This window comes from Triplophysa rosa, linkage group LG8 (genome assembly GCF_024868665.1).
Source record: "Triplophysa rosa linkage group LG8, Trosa_1v2, whole genome shotgun sequence".
NCBI classification, from domain to species: domain Eukaryota; kingdom Metazoa; phylum Chordata; class Actinopteri; order Cypriniformes; family Nemacheilidae; genus Triplophysa; species Triplophysa rosa.
The window spans coordinates 4,682,762-4,702,920 of record NC_079897.1 but is presented as its reverse complement, the minus strand read 5'-3'; the positions used below and the strand labels follow the sequence as shown (position 1 = coordinate 4,702,920).

The 20,159-nt window shown below is 39.2% G+C and overlaps 3 protein-coding genes across 3 annotated transcripts; 1 reads left to right on the top strand and 2 right to left on the bottom strand.

The window, feature by feature from the left end:
• Window positions 1–39: 39 nt before the first annotated feature.
• Window positions 40–14,248, bottom strand: LOC130558398 (ATPase family AAA domain-containing protein 2-like). Its single transcript, XM_057340762.1, has 28 exons — window positions 13,957–14,248; window positions 13,092–13,228; window positions 12,952–13,004; window positions 12,718–12,868; window positions 12,278–12,359; window positions 12,109–12,199; window positions 11,721–11,882; window positions 11,479–11,590; window positions 10,879–10,983; window positions 9,228–9,336; window positions 9,039–9,154; window positions 7,267–7,441; window positions 7,089–7,177; window positions 6,572–6,731; window positions 6,380–6,470; window positions 5,732–6,046; window positions 5,270–5,390; window positions 3,244–3,430; window positions 2,975–3,160; window positions 2,622–2,757; window positions 2,344–2,540; window positions 2,097–2,256; window positions 1,815–1,937; window positions 1,568–1,726; window positions 1,001–1,450; window positions 687–820; window positions 387–515; window positions 40–194 (listed from the first exon to the last, which is right to left on the bottom strand). Exons 1-26 carry the CDS (start codon window positions 14,092–14,094, stop codon window positions 717–719), a joined length of 3,909 nt encoding a protein of 1,302 aa, XP_057196745.1. The 5' UTR covers window positions 14,095–14,248; the 3' UTR covers window positions 40–194; window positions 387–515; window positions 687–716.
• A 1,945-nt stretch (window positions 14,249–16,193) lies between these two features.
• Window positions 16,194–18,401, bottom strand: psma2a (proteasome 20S subunit alpha 2a). The gene is made up of 8 exons (XM_057340179.1): window positions 18,342–18,401; window positions 17,616–17,692; window positions 17,331–17,463; window positions 17,090–17,212; window positions 16,930–17,011; window positions 16,754–16,827; window positions 16,613–16,670; window positions 16,194–16,497 (listed from the first exon to the last, which is right to left on the bottom strand). Exons 1-8 carry the CDS (start codon window positions 18,380–18,382, stop codon window positions 16,381–16,383), a joined length of 705 nt encoding a protein of 234 aa, XP_057196162.1. The 5' UTR covers window positions 18,383–18,401; the 3' UTR covers window positions 16,194–16,380.
• Window positions 18,402–18,667: 266 nt separating this feature from the next.
• On the top strand, window positions 18,668–20,033 carry mrpl32 (mitochondrial ribosomal protein L32). The gene is made up of 3 exons (XM_057340482.1): window positions 18,668–18,849; window positions 19,365–19,546; window positions 19,720–20,033. The coding sequence occupies exons 1-3, from the start codon at window positions 18,756–18,758 to the stop codon at window positions 19,963–19,965; spliced, it is 522 nt and encodes a 173-aa protein (XP_057196465.1). The 5' UTR covers window positions 18,668–18,755; the 3' UTR covers window positions 19,966–20,033.
• Window positions 20,034–20,159: the final 126 nt, after the last annotated feature.

Below are 20,159 nucleotides of genomic sequence, written 5' to 3'. Positions count from 1 at the left end.
TAACAAAAATAAACACCAAAAAAGACAAGGCAAATGATCAAGACTTTTTAATGCATTTATTATGCACAGCACTCAGACATATCTAGGAAATTAGCAAATATAATTTATAAACACGTTCTTATAAGAAATATAATGCATAGTTTATGTAACAAATAAGCAAACTAGGAAAACTCTTCGACTTCTTTTGACATCTCCTGAAACAGAAAAGAAAACAAATGTTATGCAGGTAAATGTAATAAATATGAAAATAAAGCAACCTGGTGATTATCAAATAAGACTGCCAGAAATTATGCAATGAAAAGTAAACAGCTGTCATTTTAATTCAGTGTACAATCAATAAAACAGTATTCTGGTGGTAAGATTGTAGTTGCATCTCCTTAACATACCAGGATAAGTGCAGTTTTGTCATAATCTTTTCTGTGTCTGTAAATGCTCTGACACAACAGAGCATATAGTTTCTCCAGACGATTAACCTCATACCCTTCTGTCATGTCCACAACTTTCTGCAGCAGTTCCTGTATAAAAACATAAATAATTGAAGATTACAAATGAATAGAGTCTAAAGAAAATAATGAAAAACGTAACCCAGGTTTTAACAACAACAGCATGTAGATTTTCCAAAGTTAATAGCAAAAACAAAATGTTCAATATTTCTGTAACAAGGTCTGCAAAAATAGTAGACTGACTTTCAGTTTGTTGTGATCTACAACAAGTGGCTAATTTTTCTGCTCCAAGATCTTCATGGCAGCATCGACACTGATGAGACTCTGCTGTTCGGCCTGGACCTTAAAACCTCTCGTCATCCGCCTCGGTCTAAACTCTGAACAAATCAAACTATTCAGACAAAACTCAAGAACAGCTTTGTACTGAAAGAAACAAAAGTATAAATAAATGCTATAAATTGCATTGCTTTATGAGAAAAAGTAAATGATTCCTGGTAAATATTATTTATATTCTTGACATTCTTGTAGTAGGTGCTTTTCGTGTCTGACATACTAACCTGTTCCTGTGTTGTCCTCTGAAGTCAGCTCTGTCCTCTTCGTCCTGGTATTCTCTGCTGGATGGACTTCATTCTGTCCGACTGTGGCATCAGCATTCTGGAGAGTCTCTCCATTCACGACTCTGTCCACTGCAGTGGAGGCATTATCATCTTGTGTTTCCACATTAGTGTTGAGAGTATTCTCCACTTCAGCGTTTGAAGTGGATTCTGCTGGGCCTTCTGCACGAGCACAGCCATCAACCTCCATCAACTCACATTCAGTGTCCTTCATATTCTCTGCATCTTCAGTCTCAGCTTGTTTTCCATCATCCTCTTCCTCCTCATCCTCCTCTTCGTCACCTGATTCAGCTGTGTTGGGGTTGTCTTTGGAGTTCAAATGTGAGGATGTCTTTTTTCTGCGGATGAAGCCATTTCTCCATGTGTTTTTCCTCTTCTTTTTCTTTTGTGCAGCTATAGATAGAAAAAATGATTTTGAAGTTACGTGAAGGCAGTTGCCCCTGTTTTTCATTTCTAAAAAAATCCATCACACAGATTAGAGTTCACTGAGGCAGCAGATCTGTCAGTCACCTGAATTACTTCCTGACTGGCGTGTTGTCATCGCTGCTGGAGTTGCCACAGGTGCAGCATCTTTGCTAGGTGCTGGATCACTTGTTGTCTGCTCCACTGTAGCAGAGACCTTTGGCAGCACGTGATAGTAGGCAGGAGTGAACCTCGATGAAGTGTGGCCTGAAAATAAATTGAAATATAAGCGAGGGCCACAGTCACGTTTAAACCCAAATATGATGTCAGAGCAAACATCAATTCAGTCTGAAACCTCGTTTGATGCGTGACTCCTTGATTTCAGTGCAGATCCTCTCAAAGTCTTCATCTAACTCATCTCTGATTATGGCATGCACACTGTCCTTAAGAGCGCAGGCACGATGTCTGATGAGCCGATCTATTACAAACACAAATATTACACACATCACACGTGGTGTGCAGTAATGCAAGCTACACTTTAGGATCATGGGAAATCATAAGAGATAGTTTTAACAACCATCTTGCCTAACCCATTAACCGTGATAAAAATCTTCAAGGTTTAATTTTCCCAGCTCACCTGAGGGGTCTTTGTCTGGGTTGTACTCAAGGGCATTTTTCCAGATCAGATCCACATCATGTAGGTAAGCTGCCACGGTTTCATATTTGTGCAGGTCTATTTTGGACATCAGCGTAGACAGGTCCATGGGCTGTTTGATGACTGTAGTGTAATCAGGAACCTGTCACAATAAAAATAACAGGTCAGAGATCACATAACCATGAAGAGCTGACACGGAAGGGATGTGGACATGAAAAGCTCTCAATACCTCCTCTGTGTCCACAGGCCTGGTGAATGCCTTGAAGCGTTTGTCCTGTGCCAGTCGGTTAGTGACATCCCGCAGGAAGAGTCGGAGTTCCCTGAGCGTGTCCTCTTCCTGTTCCTCTAGCTTCTGCTGCTCCTGCTCAGACAGCAGACGGGGCGGAGGTGGAGGGGCTACTGGTAGCACCTCCAGCGCCTGGAGCACTAAAAAGAGAGGAAAGAGTCAGTGGAGTACATTTTTCATCTGTAAAAGGAATGTGATTTACACAATTTAAATAAACTCACCTGCTTCTCTCTTAGACACAGGTGCTTTGGCAGCTTGATTTAAAATAAGATCCTCAAAGAATCGTAACCTCTCTGCTCTAGAAGGCAGTGGAACGTTGAATACCTCCCCATACTCAACATGAAAGAGGTCCTGCACCTTTAAACCAGAAAAATACAATTTACTTCCATTATACAAGATACACAAATAAAGTTTATGTTGTTATTAAATAAGTAGCCTGAATGTACGGTGTATAAAAGAGAAAAACGATTACTTTTACAAGTTACATTTCACACATTAATGACGTTAATTGCGTCACAGATATTTATATGGTTTTAAAACACACAAGCCCCGGCACTGGTGTACAGCATGTTACCTCAGGATAAAGTGTCTCGTAAGGATAGTTGCATGTGGCAAGGAGGAGGCAAGGGGAGAATGAAGGAATGTTCTGCAGGAGACTGATGAATGTGGCCTTTAAAGTAGAGCTCACAGTGTCCCACCATCGCTGGATGTGAGGAATATACAGAATGCTGGGGGCCGTTCTCCTTGCCTCACAGAAAACCTGAGATGAAACATATCCAGAGTAATTATCATCACTATCTTGATGTCTATAATAAATGCGCTTCTGTGTGTTTGTGTGTTCACCTGCGCACAAGCCTCCTCTGGGGTGGCGGAACTGACCCCGTACAGAACAGCAATGTCAAGTGTATACACTGTGAACTTCTCAAGAGCATGAAGAACAGCAGGAGCCAAGTGTGAGGTCTGACCCGAGCCGGGAGTTCCACAGAGCAGCAGTCTTGGTCGGAATGAGATGGGATGTTGCTGAGCGCTCCTGCAATACAGACAACAAAAGCAGTGAAGAGCACACTGCAACAGCAACTTTAAGTTGTGTGGGATACTACATTTTGGCTTAAATCTAGATTTAAACAGCATCACATGTATCCTTCATAAAGAGAGCGCATTCCAGCAATGCTTTCCACTGAGCTTGGTAAACAGAAAATTCATTCAATATGGCATCATAGCTAAGCAAATGTTGAGAAAAATGTCAAACTTAAAGAAAAAACACTGTTGTGGATAAACTGGATCTGTTGACCCGGATTTAAAAAGGGTAGAGAAATCTTTACAGCTCATAGCAAGATCTCTGATCTCATAACAAGGAATTTTGTAAACAGACAAACAGACCTTTATCAAGACTCTTTCCATACATTTTAAGACCTCATCGCCACTTTTTTGTTTTGATCGGTTACATTGGCAACACTTTAACTTACATTTACTATATAATGATTGTAAGATAGCACAACTAAACAGTCTTAGTTTGTAATAACTCCTTATTAATTAAACATAATTTAGAAGGGTGGGAACGAAGCACAAGAGAATTAATTGAGTGACTAATCCAATGCAAGGTTTATTAGAAAGAGAAACGAGGCTACGCTCCTTCCGACACACAGAGCAGTGCAGCTCACAGTTATTCCCAGAGACGGCCCTCAGCCATGGTTCCAACTCTTTATCCTCCAACCATGTTGTTTAACTTACTCAATGATTAAATTCAGGCAAATTTTAGAATATGACCTCTTTGAACTAGGGATGCATGGAAGTGAAAATTCTTGGCTTTCTGTGTCTTTCTCTGACACTGCTCCACACACTGCAGACAAGTTTGCGGCATTAATAAAGCGAAGCGCCCGCCCCCCCCCCCTCTCTCTCTCTCTCTCTCTCTATCATATCACACGTCATGCTTTTTTTTGCTATTTTCGAACATTCGGTGCATCCCTACTTTGGACAAATATGAAAAAACGATACAAAATTTCATACCTTGGAAAATGGCATTGAAGACTTTTTAAAGCGGCCCTAACACACGTGATTTCTGTCAATCTCATATTAATCTTGAGTACCTATAGAGTAGTATTCCATACTTCGTATCTTCGAAGAGTATTTAGTTTGATCACATTTATAAGAGATAGATACAGCTGTACGATTTTTTCCGAAAGCATACGGTGCGTGCGGGGGGGAGGGGCAGGCTGAACTAAAGCACGTGCGCACCCATTGCCAACAAAACACAGACATCAGTTTCACTCACAGCATGCGGTTCATGTCCGGCATCTTTTAGCGCTGGGACGGCTCAATATATCAGTTTCAAACGATCTCCAAATCCAGCGTTATATCCACTGTTTATATAACATTCATCAGCCAAATGCAGTGAACAAACAAACACCTGAACTTCGCGAACGTATGCGCTCTTTCTCTCTCTCTCCTGCACACAAGTGAAAGTGACGTCTGCGCATGCTCCTTCTGCTGCTCTCTTTGCTGCCGCGTGCTTTTCCGGGAGAATTGTCCAATAAGGGACTAAGGAAAATTGTTACGAAACAGTTTTATATATTCGAAAAAAAACTTTCCAAAACCTGTACGATCGCTGGGGGAGTGTATCGAACACAGAAATACTACATAATATGCGCAACTCGTTTTTTGACAAGTTGACCATGTTAAGCATGAGAAGACATTACGTTTAACATCGTAAAGAAGTCAGAATGCATGACACACCGTTGCAGCACCCCTTTAATACTTTTAATGGCATTAATTTTCTCTAAATTTATTTATCAACTTTTAATACTTTTTAAGATCCTGCGGACACCCTGTAATGTTTGTGTCTGTATGTCATGATTCTCCCATTTTTCACCTGCTCAGATGGAGGATAGGCGCTGCAGGTCCAGTGCTCTTCTGGCCTTTATTGGTAGTGCATATAGAAGAACCCTCGTCTTCACTCTGTAGTAGATCATCTAAGACGCCAGGCACACCCTCTAAAACAGAAAATACATCAAGTAATAAAATCTCTTCAATGTTATTTAAGAGGTTGACAAAACCAGCTATGACAGCGATGATACATTTCGCCAACACACTGGTGGATAGCCTCTCCCACACTGACAATGCATTGATCCATTTATTATCCAGGCGCTCGCTTACACATTGGTTAAGACTGGCTGCCATTTTGTTCACACAGCTTCTGTTTCAGTACAGGAGGATTTTTTTGCTGGAATCATGTTACATCGTGTCTGGTTAGGACACAATTATACAAAGCTCTAACCATATGAGCAAGATTAAGAATACTTAATTTATAGAACCTGTTGTTATGATAACATACCAGAGTCTCTGTTCTTCTTGAGACTCTGCACTGCATGAGGAAAGAGTCTCTGCAGCATCTCCATGGCTTTACTGACGGTGGAGCTCAGCAGAGGTTCGATTACGGGTGTAAGAGCTTTAGCTGGAGAGGCCACTGCTCTTTGGGAAGCCGGAACTATTTTCCTCATGGCCGAGAGGAAGTCCCGCCCACCGACACTGATGGACTCCACATCCAGCAGGAGTTTCTGGGAGGTGGTGTAGATCTGGGGGTAGCGTCTGCGCAGTGCGCACAGAGCTGCTTCTGCACACACTGCTTTGATGTCTGCACCGCAGTAACCTGGTATCATAGAAAAGTTGTTAGATGTGCAGAAACAGACTTTTGACATGACAATCTATTAAACAGAGTAAAGTTAGTTTTAACAGTAATGTCAGGCATGAACCCTGCAGCCCTAGCCTATCAAGTAACCAGCCCTACTTTAATATTTCACTGAGAAGTTGTGTTAAAAGCACTTTAAAATACAATAAAAGTCAGAGCTACCTAGAACACGGAGGTGTGTTGGAAAGCATCATCAGTTTTGTTTTGTTTTGGCACAGGGAAAGCTGAGACAGAGCATCTGTTATCTGACTGTTAGCTCAACAGGACATTTCACATTTGTGGAACAGTTCTTACCGACACATTTGTCAGCCAACTCTTCAAGGAATGCATCAGACAAAGGTGGGTCCCACTGCCTCGTATGGATCTTCAAAATATCTTTGCGAACCTGCAAAGAGCAACAAATTCTTGTAAAATAATCTAAGCATTAATCCAAGGGTGGAATATTACGTTAATATATCCATCAATTTTTGAGCTCTAAACCCTCACCTCTCTGTCAGGTAAGCTGAACAGGAATTCTCTGTCAAATCGCCCAGGTCGTCTAAGAGCAGGATCTATGGAGTCCAGACGGTTAGTAGCTCCGATAACAACCACCTCACCACGACTATCCAAACCATCCATTAGAGCCAGCAAAGTGGACACAATGGAACTTCAGACACACAAACAAACAAACAAATCATAGGACAGCATTAGGAAAGCACAGTGAGATGAATGCATCAGCAGGAAAACAAAAAATAGGTGTGGTTCATTACCTAGCATCAATGAAGGACACATATAGAACCTTTTTTAAACAGCAACGTGTTGCATGATTTAAATCAGTCTGCTAAGAAGAACTAATCATTTATTAATAACTTGTGTTCTTTAATAAGTTGTGTTATTATGTGATTCCAGTTTTATGAACACTAAAGACCATATTCTAATGGTGGTCACAGCCCAGCAACACTCTTAATACACTTTATAAACAATACATCACAGCCTGTCGTGCCTTATTGCTTAATAAACACACCTGTGTATCTGGTCTTGTCGGCTGGACCGAACAGGTGCGATCCCATCAATTTCATCAAAGAAAATAATTGATGGACGCATTTGGTATGCCTTTAAAATAAACAACAGAAATTCTTCAAAATCATGCATGGATTCAAGGTTTTTATTGACCATACAAACTTTCTGAATAAGATGTTTACCTGGTCAAACAGGAGGCGGAGCTGTCTCTCAGACTCACCCACCCATTTGCTGAGGCAGTCCGCTCCTTTCCTCATAAAGAACGCTACCTTTCTCTCGCCCTGACTGCACTCATTTGCCAGGGCTCGAGCAACCAGAGTCTTCCCTGTGCCAGGAGGGCCATAGAACAGGCAGCCCCTGCAACACACAGCAAAGAATGTTAAACAGAAGTCATTTAGCATTACCCTTCAAATTGCTCAATTACATTCAATTAGTATTGCCAACATTTTAAAGACAAAACACTAACATGAATTTCTAAAGATAAAGTGTATAATTTTAGCACCACTAGTGGCACTAAACAAAACTGCAAAAACAAAGACCTTTTCAAAGACGTTTCCCAAAACTCTTACAACCCCATATCATCTGCCATTGTTCAGTAAACCGGAAATGCCATGCCGCCTCAGACTCTCGCCAAAACTATGTCGGGTGTCTTCACAAGAAATGCTGCGTGCATTTAACAGACTGTCATTTGTAACTGCAGTTGCGGCAATACGCCACAGTAGAAGCGCTGTTTCCGTATCAGCACACTGAGGCGCTAAAAAGAGCTGCAGTTTGTTTTGCATCCAAGTACGTTTAATTTCTCGAAATTTCTTAAATTAACATGACGTACATCATTGTAATGTCTTTAGCTGTGCAGTTGGATCGTTGAATCAGCGTATACTGTACACAGCGAGTTCGCCAAAATGAACGCACATTGCGTTAAGAACGACTCGCACACGAATGACTCATTTGAACAGATTCATTTAAACTGAACTTTTCAGTCACTAACGAATATAAGAGATCATTGAATCATTTAAAGTGAACCACAGAGAATTAGAACGTTTAATATGTCAAAGTCACTTTGATTAAGCCACTTAAAGGTACGGTAGGCCTACGTGTGTGTGTACAAGATCAGGATGGCACCACCTCCGCCTCATTTTGAGCCAGGAAATACCCTGCAAACCCATACCACTGGTTCAGCCAGTAGAATTGTCGGGACACTCAAATAGCAATGTTTGGAAACCCCACCTCAGAGTAGTGTTGGGCGATATTCAATATAATCAGATCGTTCTATCGCCAGTCTGTGGATCGCCGATACACGATAGTATCGAGGGGCGGGGCAATTACGCATTTATCTATGACAAGCTGGATTTGTGGACAAAAACAGAAGCTTATGTGTCTAGAAAATGCTCATGTGTGACTGCAATTAGCATTCTATCAGAGTTTAAGTTCAGTGCAGTTGGCAACATTGTTACTTACCACTGCAACCTTTTAAACAAGAGAAAGTAAACTATTGCTATAAATCAATATCATTCATCCAAATGCATCATTGATGCCCGCGTGCGCTGTTATTACTTGATTGCCAAACGGGAACAACTCGTGCGGTGGTTTTAAACCCTCACGCATAGCAATTCCTGCGAGGAAAACCCCGAGCCGCGCGCATCACAAGCTCTCTCGTGCACTGAAAACTCAAAGCCTGCACATTATAAACTCTCTCTGGCTCGCGCGAGGAAAATCCCCAGCCGCGTGCATCACAAGCTCTCTCATGCACTGAAAACTCAAAGCCCGCACATTATAAACTCTCGCTAGTGAGAGGAAAAGCCTAAGCCGCGTGAATTGCAAGCTCTCTTGCATGAAGAAATGCGCAATGCGCGTTTGTAATACTGATTTGCAACATATATTGGCAAACAGCCAATACATACTTTATACACTGTGTTTTGCAAATAAGATTTTTTATCAAAATCACACAGCATACCTTGGAGGTTGAATCTTAAACTTCTCAAAAACTTCAGGGTAAAGCAAAGGAAAAACGAGCATCTCTTTTAGTGCAGAGATGTGTTTGCCCAAACCTCCGATGCTATCAAAGCGCACCTGCACACAAATCCATCAGTCAAACAACAGCCTTCTTAAATTCTTTAGTTGAATTAATCGAAGACATACATACCGTTTGGTCAATCTGCATCGGATCCACATCTGCAAGACTCGCTCCAATTTTGACCCTGTCCTTGTGGACTCCCAACAAGTCCTCCTTGCGTAAATTCATGGGGAGGCATCTGCACAAAAAAGAAATTATTTGAGTCATTATTTGCATTCATAAAAGGTGTTGATAGTTGAATTACAGCTTGTCAGGTACAGCTTGTCTTGAAGATGTGTAAAGATAAAAACAAAAGTCCAGGGGCCTCATTTATAACCGTTGCGTACGCACAAAACATGCCCTGAAAGAGGCGTACGCCACTTCCCACGCAAAAGATGGGATTTATAAAAACAAACTTGACGGAAAAATGTGCGCACCTGTATGTAAACTCTGACCCATGCGTACGCACATTCTGGAGACAAATGGTGAGTTAGTGAACTTAGATTGCAGAAACTAAGATTGATATAAACGCTTATAAGCATTATGCCTCACACACATTTTATTTGACCTCATATCCGTTAAAGATCCATATTATCACGAAGATTAAATCTGCAGAATTATTTGCGCTTAAGTGATAATTGTTTCATGCACCTTCTTGTAAAATCCAACTCAAATCTTAAATAAAAATTCAATGTAAATATTTAATCAGCGCTGTCTCACCATCACACTATGAGCGCATGAGGAGGAGATGATCCGACTGAACAGGGACAGCATCAAATATGATAACTGCAGAACACAGGGTAAATAAATACTAAATATATTTTCCTTAAATACTGAGCATAATCATAGAATGTCAAAGTCTGGAAATACAGCCATTAAGCTCTCGCACAATCGTTTCTCTTTATGTTCTCGTTATCAGTCCTAACTATCATAACAAAACTGGAATGAAGAAACATTCGTCTTTTACAATGATGTCTTCAAATGTTATCTCAGGTGAAGGACACCACTAATGGGGTGTTAATGATCAGTCTAAATTCTGTAAACATTTAAATGCTGCAGAGACCTTCTTTGGCTTTAATATAATTATTATTATTATTATTAATAATTATAACAATTATTAAGTTGGAAATCTCAGTGAATCTCATGTGTGGCCATTTGTGATTTCGTTACGGAGATAAAGGATGGGATCGGGGTTTTACATCATTTTTTGTTATATTTCTATGGCATCTGATAGCGGTTTGACCAGGAAACAGTGTACGCCCATTATGGTGCGTGACGTCAGGCTTAACAAGCGGATTGGATGGCAGGATTATTAATATACGAATCAGTATTCATGAAGAGCTTTGCATTGACTATTTATGGGTAAAAATGGGCAAGTACAGGGCGAGATATGAGGCTGATTCAAGTAAGCACACTTGCAGGTGATCTGTGATTTATAAAGCGAATATTGCTTACAGGTGTGCGTACGCACGGTTTTATAAATCGGATTATTTTTGGGCGTACACTATTTTTGGTTTTCGGGCGCACGTACACTTTTAGTAAGGATCCTACGCAGTTTTATAAGTGAGACCCCTGGAGTTATATTTTAGAGCTGTCTGACTGATCCTGTTTGCCTATTAAGACTTTGAACCCAAAACTAAGGCTTTGAAAACCAATGAGCTCTTTACCTCTGAGCTCTTCCAAGTCGCTTTGGATAAGACCACCTGCTAAATGACAATGTAAATTATGTAAATATCTTTACCTGTTTATTGACCTGTTACGACTCTTGCTTCTCCGTCTCTCAAATTTGTCTTCATCAGAGGAAGAGGAGGATGTGGAGTCACTACTGTGAATGGCATGTCTTCTCCTGATATAAAAAGCAACAGAAATGATACCAGAAATGCAAGTGTAAAACCAAAAGGTTTAGCCACCATCACCTCTCCTGTTGCCCAACACACAATTGCCTAAATATATTAGTGCATTTTCACACCAGGGTGACATATAGCCCCATTTTATGTGTTGTCTTCACTGTAATGACCCTTTATTTTATCCCATGCAGATGATTCTATCAAAGTTAGTTCTTACCCATCACTCTCATTTCTGTCTATACTACAACAAGAGAAGTACAGAGAACACATGAATGCTACTGCAATAAAAACACAAATGCTGCAGTGATAAGCAGAGACGGACATTAAATATAATAACTGTGACCTATTGCCTAATTAACATTCTCAGTTGTTTTGTGGAAGTTCAAAAATCTACTGACAGCTACATCAATGGATGTGTTTAAATTTTGGATAATCATGGATTGTGTCTCTTTTCACATGATTTCATCAGCCTGGATTAAAAGACTAATGCTGACCTGGTGCTCCTCCTGTTGTTGTACATGCCCCGGGGACCTGCAGAACTGAAGGAATATCTTCTTCTCATTGGGGTGGAGTGACGCTTAAAAAATATACTCTGCTTTTTCGGCTCTGAAATAAAAAAATTACATTAAAATAAAAAACAATTAAATAAATGACCCGAAAAATATAATTAAGTCTAATAATCTGATATGCATTTCAAATGCATTGGTCTTTTATAATACTGCAGAATAAAACCAACCATCAAGGGGTGCCTGGTAGCGCACAACAGCTTTTCTTTGCCTGAACTCGTAACGTTTTCCATTGTCTTCCTCATCTTCGTCTTCCTCTTCGTCATCTTCCTCATCATTTTCTTCTTCCTCACCCTCCCCTTCTCCGTCCTCCTCCTCGTGATCACTATATTCTGGGATATGAGAAGTTTAGAGCTATAACCACCATGATGTGTTCCATGTACAATGTACAACATTAATACATTTAATCACACAAGTGCAATTAGCTGTCCAAACAACTTTTTGGAGCCTATTGGATGTTTTATGCTACAAAGGTAAAGATTCAGCAGTGATACAATGCCACTGCTACATATCAAAAAAGGGCACACTTGTTCAGGACGTTGAGGACACTATCTTTACCATTCTCTTGGTTGTCAGAACTTTCCTCTTGTGTATTCTCTGAAGATTTCGCGATTCTCTTCCTTTTGGTTCCAGAGTAAATTCTAAGATTCTACAAAAGGAAACCACAACAGTTAAGTCCAAGCTGATCACAGCTTCACTGGAGGAGTCAATGAAGATCATGACGAACCTCATCTTCACTGCCTCTGCTCTCCAATCTCCGACGCATTTTCTGCATGTCATCCATCTTCTGAAGCACAGCCTCTGCGGTGCTGAAATAGACAGAACCACCACTGAGAACCAAGATGCCCAAAAATGTCAGAATGGCATCAGTCTTAAAATGACGGTCCAAAGGGAAAGTGGTTCATAGCTCATTAGTTTGAGTGAATAACTACATGATTTTTCTTTTGAACATCAAAATGAATTAATTTAAAGGTGATATGAGTCATTTATTACATTTTATATCCAACTGGTTCAAGGATGGCACTATGACTGAACAGTCTATTCTACTTACCAAACTATGTCATTCTGAAAAACTAGTGGCACAAAACACTAGTTACACACATTCCCTTTAAATTAACCAATGTCTTTAAAAACAGGGTAAGAAAAGTGTTGTATTTTCGTTCATACTTTGTAATGAGCCTGTCATAAAGGACCGACTGGTTCCTGGCATTAAGTTTGTATCTTGTAATTCTGGAGCTGCGTCTCACAGAACTGTCCTCTTCTCGCCTCTGAATTCGAGCACGCAGGTTCCAAGAAACAGGAGTAGATTCGGCCTCATCTAAACAAAGTATTGCATTATTTTTTAGTAAGCAGTAAACAGAATTAAGTCTAATACTTATCATACAGGACCGACATGCCCACCTGTGTGTTCATCTGCAGATCTCTCTCCATCTGCCTGTAATCTTGGCGATTTCCTATGAATGAATTAATAAATAAATACACAGGTTACAAACTGACTCATTACTGATAAAAAAGAAATAAGATCCATCACACTGTCTCACCTTAAATGTCTTTCGTTTTTCTCATCTTTAGAAGGGGATTTGCTGGTTTGTCCATTCACATCAGCGAAGGTGACAGCATGTCTTCCTTTCTGAGCTCTGCTCCTCATGCCGTTTTCCTCTTTTATTGACAAAAATCCCTAAAAAATTATGTTCACAAATGGGCAGTTGGCATCTGTTGTGTAAGGGTTATATTGATAGTAAATTTACTGCTGAGACCATCCATTTTCTATTATTTGTTTAGTTCCCTTTAATTATCCGTATCACACTGTACATTGTTTTCTTTTCACATTTGTAGGGTTGTGTACGGTGTGTAATGGCATAATGCATCTCATAATTACATGCTAAAGCGTAATGATACTGACATGACAGTGGATTCTGATGATGTACAAACATATAGAAATACGCTTAGCATTATTAACTGATAAAACATAAACAACCGCATCGTGTTTTTGCATTTACTATTCAAAATGCGATGTTTGTTTTAAACTGACAAACTTCTCGCGCCCAGGAACCGCCTGGCACTTTTTACCCGCCCTCATCAAACTTTGTTTTGAAGGAGCAGATGTTTAGCTGTCAGCTAACAGATAATGTACTTAGCATAGTTGCCTGAAAAAAATAATCATGCCATACACACCTTGTAAGTTAACCGTATATATTTTTTAATCATTCAACGCTTTGTAGCTTGCAGAGCAAGTTGTTTTGGCGTAACGTTAGTATGTATCTAGCGCGCCCGTAAAGTAAACCAAGTGTCTCGCGCTTTTTTAGCAGCCAACAACAAAGTTGAAAAAGAGCGAATATTTACTGCAGGTTAAGAAACATTTTATAACTAACATGTTAGTACTTCTACAGAAAAAGACTGCCTTACGTTCACCGGGCTGTCGTCGACACTCGTTAAACTGTCATCATGGGCCTTTTTAAGTCGCGCGGACTTTCGCTGAGGCGGGTTCAACGACAGAAACTCCGTGCTCGAGTCCATATCGCCGTTACTGCGCAGCATCACCATCCTTAATATGCCTTAAAAGACTCTAAAATCATTCAGACTCAAACTCACTCACAAATAATTTTGTCAATATTTTAATAAGCCGAGTACATTGAACATCGTTTTCAAATCGCGCTTAGCTCCTCCTTGATTTCTGGCGCCACAAACGTCACTTGCAGCGGATGGACACCGCGCAAAACTTGAATTCCCAGTCGAGACATAAAGTAGATCCGAGTTATCAAGCTTCTCGTCTTAGTGCTTTTAATGTTTTGTTCACATTGACATGGCTAAATAATATAGGACACATTACTGGGCTTGTCAGAGACAAGATAAATGGTGCTATTGTTATCCATACAGGGATACAATTTAGCGGAGGAATTCGTTTTGGAAAGATGTGTCCAGTCATTTATGGCGCGCCGTAAGTGACGCGACACTCTCCATTCTGATTGGCTGACGCAGGCTATACCCACCCACTCGAGCTTGCTTTTATGGCAGGTTGGACGGCTCTCACTAAATTCTTGGTGTTTCGAGTCTGACGTTATCACGCAATCGTGTTTTTAGACCATTTTAACAATTATGGGTAGTTTAGATGGTTAGAGTAAGGTTAGGGTAAAGGTTTAGACTTGAAACACCGAGGATTTAGTCAAAACCAACAAGCCACGCCCACGGATCTGACTCGAACACCGTTTATATACTGTAGACACACTGCTGGGGCCCGTTTCAATAAAGAGGTTTAACCAACACCGAGTTAAAATGTGAACTCTGAGTTGATTTACACTAAGATGTGAAACTTTGAGTTTTTGGTTTCAGAACAGCTGATTTGAGTTAGTTCAATCAACTCTGAGTAGGCTTACCTTGAGTTAAGCATGTGTACCACGACTATGAAAAGCCATGATCAATGGAGCTCCGATATTACGATTCACCATGGCAACGGCACCAAAAAAAGCAACATGTCTGCAGAAAGCGCTTGAGAGCGAGGCACACTTTCCTCACCGCTCTGCATACAGTGAATTTACTAATGTGCTAATGACTTTACCAATGACTTAAGTTTAAATTAATAAACAGATAAATGTCCCAATGAACAAATAAATTAATCTGTATAAATGAATGGATGCAAAAAAACAGAAAAAAAAACTTATGTTCTCACCCCTCCATCAGTGCTCTAGTGATACAGTAAGTGTGAAACATCATGATGTATAGGACACTTGTTAGGGTGTCAGACTTTCATATCACTGAATGCTGGTTCGAACTCTGCTCAGAGCAAATATGGGTAGTAATGGCTGCACAATCTAAATGGATTGTGTATTACTTGTATCTGTTCATTTCTGCATTTATGTCTGTATTTATTCATTTATTTATCCATGCACTTTATTTACAAACGTTATTAAGTAATTTCTCATCCTCCATAGAATACCATTTTCTGATCAAATGTAGGGGAAAGAATATGCTCTGATGTAATGCATGGCCACAATGGCTGATGGTATTGATGTAAGGATGGATGAGATGTTTTGATATATCTAATTCACTGTAAAGAAAAATGGTTCAGTTTTAATAAAAATGCACGGGGAAATGACAAAACTCCACTCAGGTCCTAAATTGCTCTCCTGAAATCAAAGTACATCCCTATGAATTAATGCAGCCTCTATAAAAGCACATGACATTTTAGTCCTTGAGATGGTCTCTATGTGATCAAAAAGTGTGCCATGAATTAAATGAATGAATCAATGAGGTACACCACTTGACTTTAGAAAGGGGACAGAGATCGAAAGGAACTCTTAAGTTTACCAAAGAAAACCTGCTCCCGACCAGGTTAGGTTCACAGAGTAAGTTACTATGGTTACTGACTCCGAGTATAAGTTACCTCTCTATTAGAAACGGGATTGACTTACCCCGCTTTTGACATAACTCAAGAGTTTTCACTAAACCTCCTTTCTGAAAGGGGCCCCTGCAAAGCCGTTAGATATTTGTGCCAATACATTATCTTAATACATGAATGAAACGTATAAACAAACTTCAGGTTGTCATTCTTATTCTATTTCATATTGTTTCCTCCATCGACCCATTTCAGTAGTGTTTTGATAAATCTAAAACATTCAACAGCAATATAAAATGTACACTTTAAAAAGATTTCATAAGATTTTATTCCTTCAGTGTGAAAGAAAAACAAAATATAAACAATACAATGTTCGCTGAATTCTACTTTGAATTGTTCAAATTCACGACTAAGTACTCATCTAAGTTGTAAAAATGAAGATGTCAAGGTAACCAGTGATGAATCTGCATTTTATAAAGACGATTTTACAAACGATTTTAAGCAATAGCCGCCAGATAGTCCTTCACCTCCGCTGGGGTCAGTCGTCTAAATCCGGCTTCATTGCAGATTCCCACTTCAATGTTGTCTTCAGTCATCTGACCTTCAAAGCTTTCCTGTAACATAATAAAAATTATGTTTGATATTTCAAGAACTATCATGATGTACAATTCATTATTATAGACATTTAGCAAACATGGCTGGTGTCACATTTGGGCTGTAAATTATCACCTTCAAAGTCAGAATAGCAGTATGAATTGCATCTTCCAGCTCAAGATCCTCGTTGTATCTAAAAAAGGACAATACGTGTTAATATGACACCAAGTATATGTAATAATAAATAACAACTGGCATATGAAAAGCATTTCATACCTTTTTTCAAGGAATGTTTTTCCATTCACATGGTTTTTACCCATTGCTGTGGCTTTCCATGCAAAGTATGCTCCCTTTAACAGACCAAAATCCATTTTATTTTGCAAATACAATACATAATATATTCAGTACAGAATAAGACACAATGAGTTATTAATTTAAAAGGAATAACATACTGATGGGTCAGACTGGAAAAGGTATGGGCGGTCTTCATCCCAGCCTGCAATCAGGAGGGACACCCCAAATGGCCGGACACCTCTGCAAAAAAAAACAGCACCATATATTGAATTGTAGGATTAGAAGCATGACATGAAAGTGAATCTACAGAATGCATACCCTGATTGTGTATACTCCTGCATAACAGAAGCAACTCTCTGAACAAGCTGGCCTGTAGGTATCGGTTCTTGATAGACGAGGTAATACTGCTGTGCCAGCTTTCTTGCTCTTCTCACCAGAACCCTGCAGACACAAAGGCAAGACTTTTTGCAACCAACTCTGTTGTTTTCCCGTTTAATCATGCACTTATTTGGCACCACTGTATAATGTTTAATAGGATATGTAGTTGCGTAATCTATACCTGTAGTCTGGACCCATGCCGCTGTACACTATACCAATGTGTTTGGTTATGGGCTCCACTTTGTGAACACTTTGCTCGTCATACAGAATAGATTTCTGTTTCTTTTCTGTTGCCAGAACAACACCATTTGCAGCTATGAATGAGAAATCAGAATAAACATCCTGTAGCCCAGAAAAACATATAGGACCTGTAGATCAGACTTGCAGCCATTTCATTGAATTACATTTTGTGTATATAAACAAAACAATGTTTAAGAAACATAAAAGTAAAAGATTATTTTCATACCTTTTATTCCAACTGAAGGAGCACCAGCAGCTACAGCTGCTAATGCATACTCAATCTGAACCAGTTTCCCAGAAGGGCTGAACACACAAATAAATTTAAGAGATCAAGATACATTGTAAAGTACTGTTGGTTAAACAAGCAACAAACAGTGAAACATAGTGTTTTTAAATATTGGGTGTATCATGAACATCATATACTAAAGTGTCAAGTCATTTCAAGTGTATGTTTGCTAGGTTAAATGTTTGTTTGTTACAGTATGAATATGGTGGGTTTTTAATAAAAGTAAATTATACACAGAATAAAACCAACAAAAGTCTGAAACTTGTAAAGCATACTAAGTCATGTATATTTATAAGTCACACATGTATGCATGTGAAAAGCTCATATATGGAAATCTACCCCGTAACGTTACCCTGAAAGTGAAAGTAAAATCAAGTTCAAATCACAACGACAAAACCAAATTTTAAGCACCCCTAATAGGGTTAAATGGTTGCTGTGTAATGAATTTTCTGTTTTTTTTCACTCTATTGCGGAAACTGATGAACATGGATGTAAGTTGCACTGCATTACAAACAGTGACTCTGCATCAATGCCCGGATGAAATTGAATTAATGCTTTCGAATTGCTGAGATCTTTGTTAGTTTTGGGATTTGCGATGCGCTAAAACACACACACACGCGACCCTAATGAATAAAGTGTATAAAATGATATAATAAATAAAATTACCTGAAAGTGGTAAGAGAGAAACTGTACCCTCTTTCTGCCATTTTCGTGCTGTGTTGGGGAAATGACGTAACGAGTTTAATTGATCTGATTGGTTGGCAGCGCAACTGATGGGAACTGTGGGTAATGATGTTTTTCTTTACTGCATGTGTAATTCCTTTGAAATTAAGTTGTATTGCAACTTATTTCATTAAAACGGTTTAGAACTTTAGAGTACTTGTATTCGTTCATTTATTGTTTATAATGTCTTCGCCGTTTTCCCTCCAAATAAACGATAGTTTCTAAACAGTTAAGCAACACTTCCCAGAATGCACCTAGCAGGGTCAAGCGCATGCGCACTGCCCACTGTTTCGTTGAGCAGTGACCGTGAGAATGTTTGATCTGTACATGTTGGAATAAACTCAACAAAACAGCACAATGTCGCTATCGAGTTTACTTCAGTTATTCAGACACTCGCTGCAGCGACTAGAGCTCAGTTTAGCGCAGGCGGTGGGTTTTGACAGGAGCTTAGGTAAGTGGATATTTACTGGCTACAAATATGCCATGTGTTATCTATCCGTTAATATCGCTATAATGTATATACGTCACATTTTATCTCAATGTTACACCATTTTAATCTTATTCTTGTCATTTCTTCCACTTCTGTGGGATGCATAATAAACATGTAATTTTGAATGTCATCTAACGTTTTTCGCTTTTATAAGTGATCAAGGAGACGCATGTTGACACTACAGACTTAAGAAACTAAACAATGTGTTTTAATAGGCTATATTATGAAACTTGTGATTTTGCTTACTGTATAAATTATGGTTGTAAAATATTGCAGAAAGTCAATATTTTAAAATCTTTACACAATCGTCATTTATACCGTACCTACAGTATATAAAGAATTTATTCACAGTAGATGAGGTAACATCTCAAACATGTATGTTTTGAAATGCTTGTACATTGAACATTATTTTATTAATTTATTTATTATTAAAATTTGATCTATTTTAATTCTTAACAAATAAACACTGTATTCAGGTCGAGCTCTGGCAGTGAATGTTCCCAGCATTCTCCCTCAAGCCCATCACAACAGTGATGAAGAAAGCTCAGAGCCCAGTTTCATGGACAGCATCTTCTGGATGGCAGCTCCAAAAAAGAGACGAACTATCGAAGTGAATCGCTGCAGAAGACGAAACCCAAATAAAATGATAGAAGTCAAAGTAAGAACTCTTTGGTTCCTTTATCTTGAAATAAACAAACCCAGAATAATAATATTAATACTGTGTTGTATTACATGTACTGTATATGTATGCATTTTGGGTGACACATTTTGCATATGGAGTGCCCGGGCAACATCAAGTGTCATTTCTCCTTGTTTGTTTATCACCTTCAGAACAATATTGAGCCGTGTCCAGAGTGTGGCAACATGAAACTAAAGCATGTTCTGTGTGGATTCTGCTATGAAAAGGTCAGGAAGGAGACAGCAATGATACGAAACCAGATCTCCATCATGGAAGGGTCACCTCTCAACACTCCTGCTGTGGAGTCTGTTGTTTTGTATGAAAATGAAACGCCTTCTGATGCAGACAAGAGAATAATAGTACGCAGCAGGAAACGTCCATATTGGTTTAACATGTAATATATGTAATTGACACATTGTTTTGTTAATATCAAAATGTTGAATAAATTCATGAAGTCTTTTGGTCATGTTCAGATAATGTTTTAAGTTAATATCATTACAATACATATTTTATACCTGTGAGGTTTTTAGTGGAGTTCTCATGTTTGATCATCACTTTCTGGATCTGTTGATAACAGCTGAATATAACTTCA

Bases quoted from the DNA above. Each gene is read 5' to 3' on its own strand.
- LOC130558398 (XM_057340762.1), bottom strand. From the start codon at position 14,094: ATGGTGATGCTGCGCAGTAACGGCGATATGGACTCGAGCACGGAGTTT. The intron at 7,178-7,266 runs GTAAACATCTTA...TTTATTTTAAAG, and splicing joins TCCGCCTCCTGTTTGACCAG to GCATACCAAATGCGTCCATC. The intron at 821-1,000 runs GTTAGTATGTCA...TGATTTGTTCAG, and splicing joins AGAGGACAACACAGGAACAG to AGTTTAGACCGAGGCGGATG.
- psma2a (XM_057340179.1), bottom strand. From the start codon at position 18,382: ATGGCAGAAAGAGGGTACAGTTTCTCTCTTACCACTTTCAG. The intron at 17,464-17,615 runs GTATGAAAATAA...TCTCATTCATAG, and splicing joins TCCTTCAGTTGGAATAAAAG to CTGCAAATGGTGTTGTTCTG. The intron at 17,213-17,330 runs GTATAGATTACG...TTGTGTCTGCAG, and splicing joins GGCATGGGTCCAGACTACAG to GGTTCTGGTGAGAAGAGCAA.
- mrpl32 (XM_057340482.1), top strand. From the start codon at position 18,756: ATGTCGCTATCGAGTTTACTTCAGTTATTCAGACACTCGCTGCAGCGA. The intron at 18,850-19,364 runs GTAAGTGGATAT...CACTGTATTCAG, and splicing joins GGGTTTTGACAGGAGCTTAG to GTCGAGCTCTGGCAGTGAAT. The intron at 19,547-19,719 runs GTAAGAACTCTT...TATCACCTTCAG, and splicing joins ATAAAATGATAGAAGTCAAA to AACAATATTGAGCCGTGTCC.